General features: G+C 38.2%; 1 protein-coding gene and 1 pseudogene across 2 annotated transcripts in view; both read left to right on the forward strand.

Annotated features, from left to right (window-relative positions):
* Positions 1-16618, forward strand: part of GRAMD1C (GRAM domain containing 1C) — a 108170-nt gene that overhangs the window by 74942 nt on the left and 16610 nt on the right. For both annotated transcript variants that reach the window (XM_034957113.3, XM_003825114.5), the window contains one exon: positions 1792-1929. In XM_034957113.3, coding sequence (XP_034813004.1) covers positions 1792-1929 — 138 coding nt within the window. The remainder of the gene's footprint in view (positions 1-1791; positions 1930-16618) is intronic.
* Positions 5301-7250, forward strand: LOC100983929 (vacuolar protein sorting-associated protein 26A-like; annotated as a pseudogene).

Below are 16618 nucleotides of genomic sequence, written 5' to 3' on the forward strand. Positions count from 1 at the left end.
GTGTGGGTTTAGAGGGAGTGAGGGAGATTGCAGATCACTTTAAACCAAACATCATTTTATTTAGTGATAGTATGTTGATCTACTATAGTAAGCAGGAGAAAGATAACAAGTCAATAAATCAATAAAAATATAACTACAAGTCAGGATAGGTTCTGTGAAGGAAATGAACAAGATCAACAGAATCACCTTTAGTTGTTTTCTTCCTTTGTGAATATTTGAATTATTTTTACAGTGAACATATAATACTTCTGTGTCAGAAAAAGCTGTTTCCCAGGCCTAATTGGAAAGTTACCTCACAAAGCTTAGCAAAATTGCCTAGTTTTCTGATTCATTTCTACGCTGAAGGAGCCATTATTTGAAACTGCAGTAAATAGTTTTTGCCTACATAGAGTATTGTTGAAGGGAGAAGCAAATCAATATCTATCTGATATCCATAAGTCCTTTATGCCTCTAGCAAAATAGGGAGACACAAATCATCCAGTGAGGGATAAACAGCAGTAGTTGGGGATGAAGCCAGAGCTAGCAGAGTTTTTCTGATCCATAGACTATTGCCCTTTGATTTAACCTGACTAATATTGACAGATGCTTTACCCAGATCATTCTTAGAGCTTGATTTCTGAAACATGGGGAGCTTTTGCAGCAATTTTTATTCTGTATCGATGGGGCATCATCCTTGAAATAATAGTAAATAATCTTGGTCCTGAAATCATTACAATTTCATATTGAATTGCTTTATGTTACTTCCTCTATTATGCCAGGCTTCTGTTCCTAGGTTTTTTTTTTTTTTCTTTTCTGTTTGGTTCTTCTAAGTTAAATTCCTTCTGGCGGTATAACATAGATGTTAAGTTTGTGTGCTCTGGAGCTGGAGTGGGTTCAAATTCCAGGTCAGTCACTAGCCATGGAGCCTCGGCAATTATTTCTGTGATTCTGTTTCCCCATCTGGAAATAATGACGATAATACCACTTATCTCATAGCATTGCAGTGAGAATAAGATGAGTCGATACTTGTAAGGTATGTAGCACAATGTCTAACATATAGTAAGCACTATGTAAGTATGGGCTATTTTATATAATATTTCCAGGGCATATGAGAATAGATGAGCAAGATATTGCTTCTTCATTTGTCACTAGTAGTTTTCAACATCACTATGATTATCAAATTCCCAGAAAAAATGTAATATTTCATTGGGCATTTGTTAGCTTTGATGAATACTTTTCAGAAGGATTTCTTAGTTCTTTTAATGTGTGGTGTTGAAAATAGGTTGTGATTACAGTCATTCTTGTCTTTGGGTAGTGAACATTAAGTCAAGTTGAAACATTATTCAGGCTGATAAGCTAAGTGCAGCAGATACTATAGCCATTGATAAATTAATATTTACTGAGTGAGCATTCAGAGGTAGAAGTTGCTAATTTCTATGTTAGATACTATCTTATGTGTCTATATTGTCCTTGTCCCTTTTGAAATATTCTTTTGAGTGACATATTATGGCCATTTGATACCATTCAAGTTAAATATTTCTGTATCTTTTGGGTTTTGACAGTTGAAATATTGATTATATGTAGTTTAGTTAACTATATATTGTTATGCATAGTTATAGGTCATACATATGTATATATTTAATTACTATTTGGAGTTTTAATAGTGTCCTGGAATGTTCTCCTCATTGTAATCATATTTAAAAACGATTTTATGCCCAAAATAAAAAAAGAAAACCCCACGAAACCCCCTAAAGCCTTAAAATAAACTTTCTTTGATTTCTTCTCTTTTGGTTTGTGTTTCTGTTTTTCCAGAAAATGTTCCTGAGAAAGATCTTCATGGAAGACTTTTTATCAACCGTATTTTTCATATCAGTGCTGACAGAATGTTTGAATTGCTCTTTACCAGTTCACGCTTTATGCAGAAATTTGCCAGTTCTAGAAATATAATAGGTTAGTCCTTGTGTTCTTACCTAATGATAAATTTGGGAGAATGCTATTATTCTTAGAAGGTTGAGCATATGTAAACTGATTTATGTTGTGAGGAGGAAGAATTAGACATGCTTTGGTTTTATTTTGACAGTATATAAACTGGTATTCAAATGTTTGGTTAAATTCACATGTGAACAGTATAATTATTTAATTAGGCACATGCTTCCAACAATTAAGTTCAGACCTTTTGAAAACTAAAAGTATATTTATTCATTAAGGTACCAATTCAATTAGGTTGAACTCAATTCAAAATGGTTTCATGTGAAACAACTGAATTTTGGTGGAGTGTAAATTGGAACAACCACTTTGCCAAAAGGTTTGGCAGTAACTACTAAAGGTATGAATTCTCTGTGACTCAGCAGTTCCACTCCTAGGTATACATTCATCAGAAATGGGTACATTTGTACTCTGAATGACGTACTACAGTGTTCATAGCAACATTATTTATGATGGTCCCAAACTCAAAACGGCTCAAGTGTCCATCAGTAATAGAATGGGTGAATGGATTGTGTATATTCCCACAAAAGAATCCTATATAACAATGAAAAAAATACAAAGTACTGATACTTGTAACAATATGAGTAGAACTCACAGATACAATGTTGAGCAAAAGAATCCAGATACAAAAGAGTACATGCTATATAATTTCTTTATATAAAGATAAAAACCAGGCCAAACAAATTTATGGACATAAAGTCAGCATAGCAGTTACTGTTGTGGAGAGTCAGGTAGGTAAAGACTGGGAGGGAGCTTTTGGGATGCTGGTTTAGGTTCTATATCCTGATCAGAGTGGTGGTACATGTATGTATTCCCTTTGTGAAAATCATGGAGCTGTACACTTGAGATTGCAGTATCTATGGACTACTTCAAAGAAAATATATTTTAAAAAGTTCCATTTAAGAAATTGGTTAAATTTCTTAATTGGAAATTAATGGTTAAATCCTCATAAGAAGAATTTCATTGATTATGTGTTAAAAAGTTTTATTTTGGGGCTGGGTATGGTGGCTCATGCCTGTAATCCCAGCACTTTGGGAGGTTGAGGTGGGTGAATTGCTCGAGCCCAGGAGTTTGAGACCAGCCTAGGACCCATCTCTACCAAAAAATACAAAAATTAGCTGGGCATGGTGGTGCACCCCTGTAGTCTCAGCTACTTGGGAGGCTGAGGTGGGAGGATCTCTTGAGCCTGGGAGTTGGAGGTTGCAGTGAGCTGAGATTGTGCCACTGCACTCCAGCCTGAGTGATAGATTGAGACTCTGTCTGAAAATAAATAAATAAATAAATAAAGTTTGAAACTGAATTTATCCTAAATGTTTTAGATATTTTATTAACTTTGGGAGCACATGATTTAGCCTGCTACATAAAATTAGAATGCAGCAGCAGCAGAGATTCATATAAAGTGAGTCATTTGACATAGTCAAAGAGAAAGTTATTCTATAGTCAATTTTATTTATTTATTTATTTGAGACAGAGTTTTGGTCTGTCACCCAGGCTGGAGTGAAGAGGTGCGATCTCGGCTCACTGCAACCTCTGCCTCCCAAGTTCAAGCGATTCTTGTGCCTCAGCCTCCTGAGTAGCTGGGATTACAGGCATGCACCACCACGCCTGGATAATTTTTGTATTTTTTTAGTAGAGGGTTTGCCGTGTTGGCCATCCTGGTCTCAAACTCCTGGGCTCAAGCAATCTACCCCCCTCAGCCTCCCAAGGTACTAGGATTACAAGAATGAGCCACTGCACCCAGCCGCAATTTAGTTTATAATCTAAGTATTTTATTAACCATTAGATATTCCTTTATTTGAAACTTTTATGTAAACATAATTTTTTTTTTTTTTTGAGACAGGGTCTCGCTCTGTCACCCAGGCTGGAGTGCTATGGTGCAATCTCAGCTCACTGCAACCTCCGCCTCCTGGGCTCAAGCGATTCTTGCGCCTCAGCCTCCCGAGTAGCTGGGATTACAGGCATGCACCACCATGCTTGGCTTTTTTTTTTTTTTTTTTTTTGGTAGAGACAGGGTCTTGCTATGTTGCTCCAGGCCAGTCTCAAACTCCTGAGCTCAGGTGATCCACCTGCCTTGGCCTCCCAAAGAGCTGGGATTATAGACTTGAGCCACTGTGCCTGGCCTAAACATAATTATATATTCATAGATTATGTCATTGTTTTGAATACTAGGAACCAAAATCAATTTTGTTCTTATTATTGATGATAGAGTAGCAAAGAGATTGCAGTCAGTAGCTATTCTCTTGTGATTATGAGTTTTGTAATTTTAAAAAATTATCTTTTCTGTTCTTCCAGTTTTGAAAATGTGGGATGCCTGAGATATAAATCTTCCTCTTTACTCAGTAGCTAATATTTAACTTATTATATTTCTTCTGAATCTATTTTGTATTTACTTGTTAGTCATTTCTACTTAGAGAACTTGGTATTTCAGAAGAACTGGATACATTATTTCCCTGAATTTTTTGAGAGGATACCTGTTAATGTTACACTGCCATTTTTATGGCTGAAAAGACCCAGGAGGAATTAGGACGTTGTTGTATGCTGGTGATAAATGAAGTTTGCTTTTTGAAACACAACTGCATTTGTTTTCTGATATATCTGTCTTCAATATCAATGATTATATCAACTGTCTGATGTTATAAATGGCTTTGCAAAGCAAAGGCTTCCAGCTAATTCTAAACCTAAACAGTTATAAGTATGTTGCTGGCTAGACCTAGAATTAGTCAGAAGCTTTACTACAAAAGAGAATCTGATCATGACTGCAAAGCATACTGCTGTCCTCCGACTTGTTACCTGGTAATCAAAGTTGTATTTCTTTCTTTCTTTTTTTGAGACAAGGTCTTGCTCTGTTGCCCAGTCTGGAGTGCAGTGGTGCAATCACACTTCACTGTAGCCTCGACCTCCTGGGCTCAAGTGATCCTCCTACCTCAGCCTCAGTTGCTGGGACCACAGGTGTGCACCACAATGCCCGGCCAATTTTAAAACATTTTTTATAGAGACAAGTGTCTCCCTATGTTGCCCAGGCTGGTCTTACACTCCTGGCCTCAAATGATCCTCCCACGTCAGCCTCCCAAAGTGCTGGGCAAGTGTGAGCTACCACACCTGGGCTGGTATTTCTTGAGATCGAATTTCAAAGGCTCCTTTTTAAAAATATTAAGAATTTAATGATTTTTTAAAATAATCAATTATTTGTGGATTAAATCTAATTCCAGCACTCAAATGACTACCACTGGATCTAAATTTTCCAAATTGGGGGTGCTGAGCAGAAGGAGCTGGGGCTGAGAGTTCTCCTGAGTGAAAAGGAGTAAAGTAGCGGGGATGTGGTGGCCATGCTGACAATGAGTTTTCTTGAAGGCTTTTTTGGTCCAGTTTGTGAGATTGATATGTCTTTAATGATGGGGAAGCCAGGAAAATGACAGAAATGAAAACTGAAGATGGCAAAGTAGAAAAACACCATCTCTTTATAATGGAGAATCTGTTTCAGGGAAGGTAAATGTAGCCTTTAAGCAACCTGGATGGAGACTAGAGCACCAAGGAATTAGAATTGAATTTATAGGTCAAATGGAACTTTACAATGACAAGAGTAATGCTCATGAATTTATAAACCTAATGAAAGAACTAGCCTTACCTGGAGAACTGACTCAGAGAAGAAGTTATGATTCTGAGTTTATGCAAGTTAAAAAGCCATATGCATCTGACATCGGTGCCAGTGTTCACTTGAGGTATTTTCTTTAAGTGACAATAGTGAGAAGACTGACAGATTTAGTAAAAGAATGTGATCTTATTGTTCACCAGCTTGCCACCTGTCCTGATGTTAACAACTGTATTAAGATAGAAGTGGGCATTGAAGATTGTCTACATATATAATTTGAATATAGTAAGTCAAAGTATCATTTAAAGCATGTAATTGTTGGAAAAATTTACTTCTTAGTAGTAAGAATAAAAATACAACATATGGAGTTACAACTGATCAAAAAAGAGATCACAGGAATTGGACCCAGTACCACAGCAGAAACAGAAACATCACCAAATATGAAATAATGGATGGTGCACCAGTAAAAGGTGAATCAATTCCAATGAGACTGTTTTTAGTGGGATATGACCCTACTCCAACAATCAGAGAGATGTGAACCAAAAAGTTTCAGTAAGGTACTTTTTGAATTTAGTGTTTGTTGATGAGGAAGACTGAAGGTACTTCAAACAGCAGGAGATCATTTTATGAAGAAAAGCTCCTGAAAAACTGAGGAAACAGAGAAAAAACTTTCACCAGTGATTTGAATCTCCAGAATCACAGGCATCTGCTAAACAGCCTGAAATGTGAACTGAATAGGAGACCAAAAAAAAAAAAAGCAACAAATTCCTGTAACCATTGAGTTAAGTTCAGCAGGTTGAAGATGGTTGCAGCTGTAGAGGGGAGAAAGACCAAAACTCCATATATATTAGTCTTCCTTTATCTTACAGTGCTGCATTTATTTTACGGTATAATGAAATGTTCTTCATGTATATACATTTTAAAAAATGCTCTCTGAAACACTGGAACTTTCTTAAACTGCCTTTTTTTTTTTTTTACTTCACACTTTGATGATAAGCACTCAGATATGCATCAGCATAAACATTAAAAATTTTCGGGTGAGAAAAATAAATAAAATTAGGGGGTCTTTATTTTTTATTTTTGAGACGTAGTCACACTCTGGTTGCCCAGGCTGGAGTGCAATGGTGCGATCTCGGCTCACTGCAACCTCCGCCTCCTGGGTTCAAGTGATTCTCCTGCTTATTCTCCTGAGTAGCTAGGATTACAGGTGCCCGCCACCATACCCAGCTAATTTTTTTGTATTTTTAGTAGAGATGGGGTTTCACCATGTTGGCTAGGCTGGTCTTGAACACCTGACCTCAGGTGATCCACCTGCCTCGGCCTCCCAAGGTGTGGGATTACAGCATGAGCCACCGCACCCGGCCAAAATTCGGGGGTCTTTTAAATCTATATTCTTTTAAATCATTGTTTACAGTTATATGACACTACTTTTTAAATGTTCTTGATCTTTTAGTTTCAAGGGTACATGTGCAGATTTGTTATACAGGTAAATTGTGTGTCATGGGAGTTTGGTGTACAGATTAATTCGTGACCCAGGTAATAAGCATGGTACCCAATAGGTAGTTTTCAGTCCTTACCCTCCTTCCACCCTCCACCCTCAAGTAGGCTGCAGTGTCTACTGTTCCCTTCTTTGTGGCCATGTGTACTCAATGTTTATCTCCCACTTGTAAGTGAAAACGTGGTATTTAGTTTTCTGTTCCTGCAGTAGTTCCCTCAGGATAATGGCCTCCAGCTCCATACATGTTGCTACAAAGGGCATGACCTTGTTCTTTTTTATGACTGCATATTATCCCATGGTGTATATGTACCATATTTTCTTTATCCAGTCTACCATTGATGGGCATCTAGGTTGATTGCATGTCTTTACTATTGTGAATAGTGCTGCGATGAATATACTTGTGCATGTGTCTTTATGGTAGAACAATTTATATTCCTGTGAGTAGATACCCAGTAATGGGATTCCCAGGTCAAATGGTAGTCTGTTTTAAGTTCTTTGAGAAATTGCCAAATTGCTTTCCACAATGGCTGAACTAATTTACACTCCCAGAAGCAGTGTACAAGCATTCCTTTTTCTCTGCAACCTCACTAGCATCTGTTATTTTTTGACTTTTTAATAATAGCCATTCTGTCTGGTGTGAGATAGTATCTCACTGTGGTTTGATTTGCATTTCTCTAGTGATTAGGGATGTTGAACATTTTTTCATATGCTTGCTGGCCAGATATATGTCTTCTTTTGAAAAGTGTCTGTTTATATCCCTTGCCCACTTTTTTATTGGGTTGTTTTGTTTTTTGCTTATTAATTTCTTTAAGTTCCTTATAGATTCTGGATGTTAGAGCATTTTCAGACACATAGTTTGTAAATATTTTCTCCCATTCTGTAGGTTGTCTGTTTACTCTGTTGATAGTTTCTTTTGCTGTGCAGATACTCTTTAGTTTAATTATGTCCGATTTGTCAATTTTATTGTTATTGCAGTTGCTTTTGGTGTCTTCATCATGAAATCTTTGCTAGGGCCTATGTCCAGAATGGTATTTTCTAAATTTTCTTTCTTTTTTTTTTCTTTTTCGAGATAGGGTCTCACTGTGTCACCCAGGCTGGAGTACAGTGGCGCAAACATAGCTTACTGCAGCCTCAACCTCCCGGACTCAAACAATTCTCCTGCCTCAGCCCCCCAAGTAGCTGGGACTATAGGTGCACACTACTACACCTGGCTAATTTTTATATTTTTTTGTAGAGATGAGGTTTCACCATCTTGCCCAAGCTGCTCCTGAACTCCTGAGCTCAAGCAATCTGCCTGCCTCAGCCTCCTAGAGTGCTGAGATTACAGGCGTGAACCACCACGCCCAGTCATTCCTAAATTTTCTTCAAGGGTTTTATAGTTTTAAGTTTTACATTTAAGTCTTTAATCCATCTTGAGCTGATTTTTATATATGGTGTAAGGAAGGGGGCTAGTTTCAATCTTCTGCATATGGCTAGCCAGTTATCCCAGCACCATTTATTGAATAGGGAGTCTTTTTCCCATTGCTTGTTTTTGTCAACTTTGTCGAAGACCAGATGGTTGTAGGTGTGTGGCTTTATTTCTGGGCTCTCTATAATGTTCCATTGGTCTATGTGTCTGTTTTCATACCAGTACCATGCTGTTTTGGATACGGTTGTTTTATAGTATAGCTTGAAATTGGGTATTGTGATGCCTCCAGCTTTGTTCTTTTTGCTTAGGATCACTTTGGCTATTGGGCTCTTTTTTGGTTCTGTATGAATTTTAGAATAGTTTTTTCCTAATTCTGTGAAGAATGTCATTGGTAGTTTGAGAGGAATAGCATTGAATCTATAAATTGCTTTGGCAGTATGAACATTTTAACAATATTGATTCTTCCTATCACGAGCATGGAATGTTTTTCCATTTGTGTCATCTCTGATTTATTTGAGCAATATTTTATAATTCTTATTGTAGAGATCTTTCACCTTCCTGGTTAACTGTATTTCTGGGTATTTTACTTTTTTTTTTTCTTTTGCTATATGAATGGGATTGTGATCTCGACTTGGCACTCAGCTTGGGTGTTGTTGGGTATAGAAATGCTATTGATTTTTGTACATTGATTTTTGTATCCTGAAATTTTGCTGAAGTTGCTTATCAGATCTAGGAGCTTTTGGGCACACTATGGGGTTTTCTAGGTATAAAAATAATATCTTCTGCAAATAGATATAGTTTGATTTCCTGTTTGGATGCCTTTTATTTCTTTCCCTTGCCTGATTGTTCTGGTTAGGACTTCCAGTACTATGTTGAATAGAAGTGGTGAGAGTGGGCATCCTTGTTTTGTTCCAGTTCTCAAGGGGAATTGTTCCAGCTTTTGCCCATTCAGTATGATGTTGGCTGTGTGGTTTGTCATAGGTGACTCTTATTATTTTGAGGTATGTTCCTTCAGTGCCTGGTTTGTTGAGGGTTTTTAACATGAACAGATGTTGAATTGTATTGAAAGCCTTCCCTGCATCTATTGAGATGATCATGTGGTTTTTGTTTTTAGTTCTGTTTATGTGATGAATCACACTTATGGATTTGCATATGTTGAACCAACCTTGCATTCCAGGGATAAAGCCTACTTGATTGTGGTGAATTAGCTTTTTGATGTGCTGCTGGATTCAGTTTGCTAGTATTTTGTTGAGGATTTTTGCATCAATACTCATCAAACATATTGGCCTAAGGTTTTCTTTTTTTGTTGTTTCTCTGCCAGGTTTTGGTATCAGAATGATGCTGAATGCTGCTGGCCTCATAGAATGAGTTAGGGAGAAGTTCTTCCTCCTCAATTTTTTTGAATAGTTTCAGTAGGGGTGGTACCAACTCTTCTTTACATGTCTGGTAGAATTTGGCTGTGAATCCATCTGGTCCTGGGCTTTTTTTGGTTGATAGGTTTTTAATTACTGGTTCAATTTTGGAACTCATTCTTTGTCTGTGTGGGGTTTTAATTTCTTCCTGGCTCAATCTTGGGAGGTTTTATATTTCCAGAAATTTATCCATTTCTTCTAGGTTTTCTAGTTTTTGTGCATAGAGGTGTTCATAATAGTCTCTGGGTTTTTTTTTTTTTTTCCTGTGGGGTCGGTGGTAATGTTCCTTTTGTCATTTCTGATTGTGTTTATTTGGATCTTCTCTTTTAAATTAGTCTAGCTAGTGGTCTATTAATCTTATTTATTCTTTCAAAGAGCCAACTTATGATTTCATTGATCTTTTGTATGGTTTTTCACATATCAATTTCATTCTGTTTAGCTCTAATTTTGGTTATTTCTTGTCTTCTGCTAGCTTTGGGGTTGATTTGCTCTTGTTTTTCTAGTTCCTCTAGGTGTGATGTTAGATTGTTATTTCTAGATCTTTCTAACTGTTTCATGTGGGTGTTTAGCACTATAAACTTGTAACACTGCTTTAGCTGTGTCCCAGAGATTCTGGTATTTTCTATCTTTGTTCTCATTAGTTTCAAAGGATTTCTTGAGTTCTGCCTTAATTTCATTGTTTACTCAGAAGTCATCAGGAGCAGGTTGTTTAATTTCCATGTAATTGTATGATTTTTAGTGATCTTCTTAGTATTGATTTCTATTGTTATTGCACTGTGGTCCGAGAGTGTGGTTAATATAATTTTGGGTTTTTTGCATTTGCTTAGAATTGTTTAATGGCTGATTGTGTGGTCGATTTTTAGAGTATGTGCCAGGTGCAAATGAGAAGAACGTATATTCTGCTGTTTTGGGGTGGAGAGCTCTGTAGATGTCTGTTAGGTCCATTTGGTTAAATGTCAAGTTCAGGTCACAACTATCTTTGTTAGTTTTCTGCCTCAGTGGTCTAATACTGTTAATAGGGTGTTGAAGTCTCCCACTGTTATTGTGTGGTTATCTAAGTCTCTTTGTAGGTCTCTAAGAACTTGTTTCATGAGCCTGGATGCTCCTGTGTTGATTGCATATATACTTGGGATAGTTAAGTCTTCATGTTGAATTGAACCCTTTACCTTTATGTAATGCCCTTATTTGTCTTTTTAAATCTTTGTTGGTTTAAGGTCTGTTTTGGTTTTGTCTGAAATTAGAATAGCAATCTCTGCTTTTTTTGTTTTTCATTTGCTTGCCAGATTTTTCTCCACCCCTTTACATTGAGCCTATGGATGCCATTGCATGTGAGATGGGTCTCCTAAAGACAGCATACAGTTGTCTGGGCACGGGGGCTCACGCCTGTAATCCCAGCACTTTGGGAGGCCAAGGCAGGCGGATCACAAGGTCAGGAGATCGAGACCATCCTGGCTAACATGGTGAAAACGCATCTCTACTAAAAATACAAAAAATTAGCCGGGCATGGTGGCACGTGCCTGTAGTCTCAGCTACTCGGGAGGCTGAGACAGCAGAATTGCTTGAACCCAGGAGCTGAGATCATGCCACTGCACTCCAGCCTGGGTGACAGAGCAAGACTGTGTCTCAAAAAACAAACAAACAAACAAACAAACAAAACCCAGCATACAGTTGAGTCTTATTTATCCAACTTTCCACTGCTTTTTAATTGGGGCATTAAGCCCGTTTACCTTCAAGGTTAATATTGATATATGTGGATTTTATCTTGTCATTGTGTTGTTAGCTGGTTATTTTGCAGACTTGATTGTGTAGTTGCTTTATAGTGTCAATGGTCTATGTACTTAAGTGTGTTTTTGTGGTGGCTGCTAACAGTCTTTCATTTCCATGTTTAGCACCACCTTGAAGACCTCTTGGAAGGCAGGTAACGAATTCCCTTAGCATTTGCTTGTCTGAAAATGATCTCATTTCTCCTTCACTTATGAAACTTAGTTTGGCTGGATATGAAATTCTTGGTCTTAGTTTCTTTAAGAATGTTGAATATAGGCCCTCAAGCCCTCAAATATAGAGTTTCTGCTGTTAGCCTGATAGGATTCCCTTTGTAGGTGGCCTGCCCCTTCCCTCTAGCTACCTTTAATATTTTTTGTTTCACGTTGACCTTGGAGAATCTGATGACTAAGTGTCTTGGGGATGGTTGTCTTGTATGTATCTCATAGGGGTTCTCTGCATTTCCTGCATTTGAATGTTGGCCTCTCTAGTGAGGTTGGGGAAGTTTTTGTGGATGATATTTTCGAATATGTTTTCCAAGTTGCTTGTTTTCTGTCCCTGTCTTTCAGGGATGCCAGTGAGGCATAGATTTGATCTGTTTACATAATCCCATGTTTCTCAGAGGTTTTGTTCTTTTTTATTCTTTTTTCTTTATTTTTGTCTCAGTCAATTTGGAGAACCAGCCCTGTGAGATTCTTTTCTCAGCTTGGTCTATTCTGCTGTTAATACTTGCAATTTGTATTATGAAATTTCAGATCAGTATGATTCTTTCTTAAAATGGCCATTTTGTCTTTCAGCTCTTGTATCATATTTTTGTATTCCTTAGATTTCTTGGATTGGGTTTTGAGTTTCTCCTGAATTTCAATGATTTTCATTCCTATCTATATTCTGAATTCTATGTCTGTAATTTCAGCCTGGTTAAGAACCATTGCTGGGGAACTAGTATAATTGTTTGGAGGTAGGAAGACACTCCAACTTTTTGAGTTGCTAGAGTTCTTGCACTGGTTCTTTCTCATCTGTATGGACTGATGTTCCTTTTATCTCTGAAGTTGCTGTCTTTTGGATGGGGGTTTTTTTGCTTTGATGCCTGTGGGGGTTTGATTGTGGAATAAGGTGGGTTCAGTTGACCATCTTCACTTCTGGAAGATTTCAGGGGGCCCAGGCTCAGCTCAGAACTCCTGGACTGTGTGCTCTAACTGTGGGGGGCTAGAGTTAGAACACATAGTTTTGTGTGTCCCCAGCTTTGTTCTCTGGCCCTTCGAGGTCAGAAATATGTTGCACTGGAGGGGTGGAGGTGTTCCTGGTCCACTGGCCACAATACTCCAATGGGGTTGCTGGCCAAAGCAATTCACTGGGGTGGTGGCAGTAGGATCTGTGCTGCTCATGAATGCCAGCAGCCATGATGGCATGGTGGGGTGCTTGTGCACTGGCTGGGGCAGGGGCGCTGGTGGGAACCCTTTGTTTTCACAGGTGTCACCTTTGTTTTCACAGGTGTTGTATACTGGCAGAATATTTTGGTGTTATGTTTTGGGCTGGGATCTAGTAGGTAGTGTTTAAGAGTATTAGCTGGCAGATAGGCTCTTAACTCTGCAGCACAACTCATTTGTGTTTTGGCATGCTTTGTAGTAGTGCTCTGGGGTGAAAAGGGAAAGTGATGACCCCCTACCCTGGTCGGCTCTTGGGCCTTGGAGGAGCCCCCTTTGACTGGCTCTGTGCTCATGTTTCTTTTGTTGGGTGTTTTGGACCATGGGGCTCTTTTAAGCAGGTGCCACGGTTGGCAGACAGGCCATATGCTTGCCAGGTCAACCCTGCAGCAAGAATTACACTCTGCCCCTCCACTGGCTTGCAAACCTGGGCATCTCACTCTCTCAGTGATCTTAGAGGGAGGGCTTCTCCCTCCTTGGGCATCACTCAGGCCTGCACATCCTGCTCAGCTAGGAGCTGTGGGACTGGATGTGGTCACCTATTCTGCTGTCTGGGTACTTCCTAGGGGAACACGGGGTTGTGCCTGCCCACATAGTTGAGGCAGAAGTGAGACCACTGGGCTGGACACTCTAGCAGGCATGGCCTGTCTGGCTACCAGCAGCAGGGATGGGTGGGAGTCACCTACCCTGCTGTCAAGGTGTTTCCTGGGGCAACAGGAAGCTGTGGCTGCCAGCTGAGTTCAGGCAGAAGTGGGACTGTTGGGCTGAAGGCTAGCACCAAGTCTTGTCTGGCAAGGTGGAGTGAAGCAATCTTACTGCTCCCAGGCAGGACCATGACCTCTACTGGGGATATGGTACTGGTGTCATTCCGTTCCAGGGTCCAAGGCTTATAGAGGTCCCCATGGACTTGAGAGTTGTTGCCGCAGAAACTCTGGGTGTCTCTCTGCCTCAGTTTAGAAGTGTGGGGGTAGGGCAAGGGGAACCAGGGGAATTCTCCCATTACTAGTCTTACACAGGTGCCTGTGTACAATCCTCCAGGGAGCTCTCACTCACTCATCCTTTCCCATATCGAGGAGCTTTTCCTGGCTCTGTGCTGATCCCAGAGGGGCTGCTGCCCAGCTTTGCTCCTCTCTGCCCTCTGTGTCCCCTTGCTGCCTGGATGGATTCTGACATGGTTTCTTAGATGATCAGCTAGTAGGGTCAGTGTTCATCAACCCTGTTGTTTCCTGTTTGTGAGAGCGGCACACACGAGCAGCTTCTAATTCACCATCTTGACCCAACCCCCGACACTACCTTTAATTAAAGCTCAGTTTTAAGTCTTTTTACCCAACTTTTACATTTAAAAATATGTAAAGCTTCAGAAAAATTGCATGAATAGTATGATAACATCCATATGCCACTTGCCTAGATTCATCAATTTTTAAATTATGGCAAAATATACATAAGATAAAATTTACCATTTAACCATTTTTAAGTGGACAGTTCAGTGGCATTAAGTACATTCACGTTATTGTACAACCACTGCCACCATCCATCTTCAGAACTTTTTAATCTTTCCAAATTGAAATGCTATACCTGTTAAATGGTAACACTCCATTTCTTCCATTGTTGATGATCACCATTCTATTTTCTGTCTATGTGAATTTGACTACTCAAGGTGCCTTGCATAAGTGGAATAATACAATGTTTGTCCTTCTGTGATAGATTTAATACACTTAGCATAATGCCTTCCAGGTTCATCCTCGTTGGGGCATGTATCAGAATGTATTCCTTTTTTAAAGCTGAATAATATTCCATTGCATGTATATACCACATTTTGTTTATCCGTTCATCCATTAATGACATCTGGGTTGTTTACACATGTTAGCTATTGTAAATAATGCCACCACGAACATTGACATACAACTATCTGTTCAGGTCCCTGCTTCCAGTTCTTTTGGGTATATGCCTAGGAATGGAATTGCCGCATCATATAGTAATTCAATCTTTACTTTTTTGAAGAGTGGCTACTATTTTCCATACTGGCTGTATCATTTTATATTTCCATAAGCAATGTACAAAGTTTCCAATTTATCCACATCCTTGCCAACCCTGATTATTATTTATAATAGCTATCCTAATGGGCACGAACGTTCACCAATTTTAAAACTTTATTACATCAAAGGATTTTTAAAATTCTGCAGTTCCTGCCTTTTATATATCAAAATAGTTCATATGTCCCTTTGTGTACTAGCCATTTTTCCTACAATTCATTCCAGGTTTTTTTACATTATGATAAGCTTTACTTAGGTATTGGAGGATTGACTGTTCCAAGATGATGTTAATTAGGTGATGCTCTGGTAAGCAATACTCAGTAGACCTTATTGGTAACATTGCTGAAACTACAAGGGTAACATTCATGGGAAGACAAATAGTTTTCATTTATCCTTGTTGATAGTTGCTTCATTGAGTAGTGTGCAGTTTTAAGAGCAGAATTAAATTACATCTTTAAATTTTATTTCTGATTAACAACAGATTGGTTGTATCATTTTCCTGAAACAGGCTGACATATGACCAAAGTAATCTTCTGAAAAGTAATTTAGAATTAGTTGTATATCTTCTTTTATATATACCTAAATAAATCATTTTACAGAAAATCCTGGATGATAGACTCTATGGTTTGTGATTTTGCCTTTTTAATTTAGTTATAAGACTTTGCCAGACACTCAGAAGGCAATTTCAGGATCCCTCATTAAATCCTCAGATCTAGCAATATAAAAAAAGTTGAGTAAAATTGGCTGTATTCTAAAGCCTCACTTCCTTCCTTTGATGATGAGTATAATGGGGTTAGATAAAGGCTCCTATGCTTTAGGATATTGGTGAATAGCGGTCAAACATACTAGTACTTGCCTAAGTCGATTTGTGCTGGGGCATTAGGTGATACAATCATGTCTTTGAATAGAGTTTTTAATGCTTTTATTTATACTTTTTAAGTTTTTGGCTTCCATGAAATGACCTTCACTGTGTTCTAGAACTATATTTCTGTTCAAGTGTGTATTTAATCACTATATTGTCCCTAAGCAAATAAAAGAGAATTTTTACCAGGATCTTGCTATAAACATAGAGATATGATCTTATAGTCTTCTTAAGACAGATTATATAATCATTTATGTTCCATTGCCTTACTGTGACTAAAGATTTTAGCAGACAAGCCACTGACATTACATGATTTCTCATAACATTGACATAATTTCTATGTAAGTTGATATCAAGGTCATATGGTTTCTTAATGACAAAAATATTTTAAAGTTTTGTCCTCAGTGATGGGAATGTTAAAGTGTTGTTCCGTCTCTGATAAACCTGGCATCGTTACTTCTCTTCATAGGTACTGAGGACTTTAAAAGGAAGCTTACAGATGAAACAACTTTTAATTTTATCTTCTAATAAAAGGAAAAAGGATATTAATAAACAATTTAGAAATAAATGGATCAGAGATGGGGAATATGCCACATTTAAGGAGAGTGCTTAACATTTAATCTCTCTTTTCTTTAATGTTAAACTTATAATACCCAGTTATAAGGA

The sequence above is a fragment of the Pan paniscus genome, chromosome 2 (assembly GCF_029289425.2).
Source record: "Pan paniscus chromosome 2, NHGRI_mPanPan1-v2.0_pri, whole genome shotgun sequence".
NCBI lineage: Eukaryota > Metazoa > Chordata > Mammalia > Primates > Hominidae > Pan > Pan paniscus.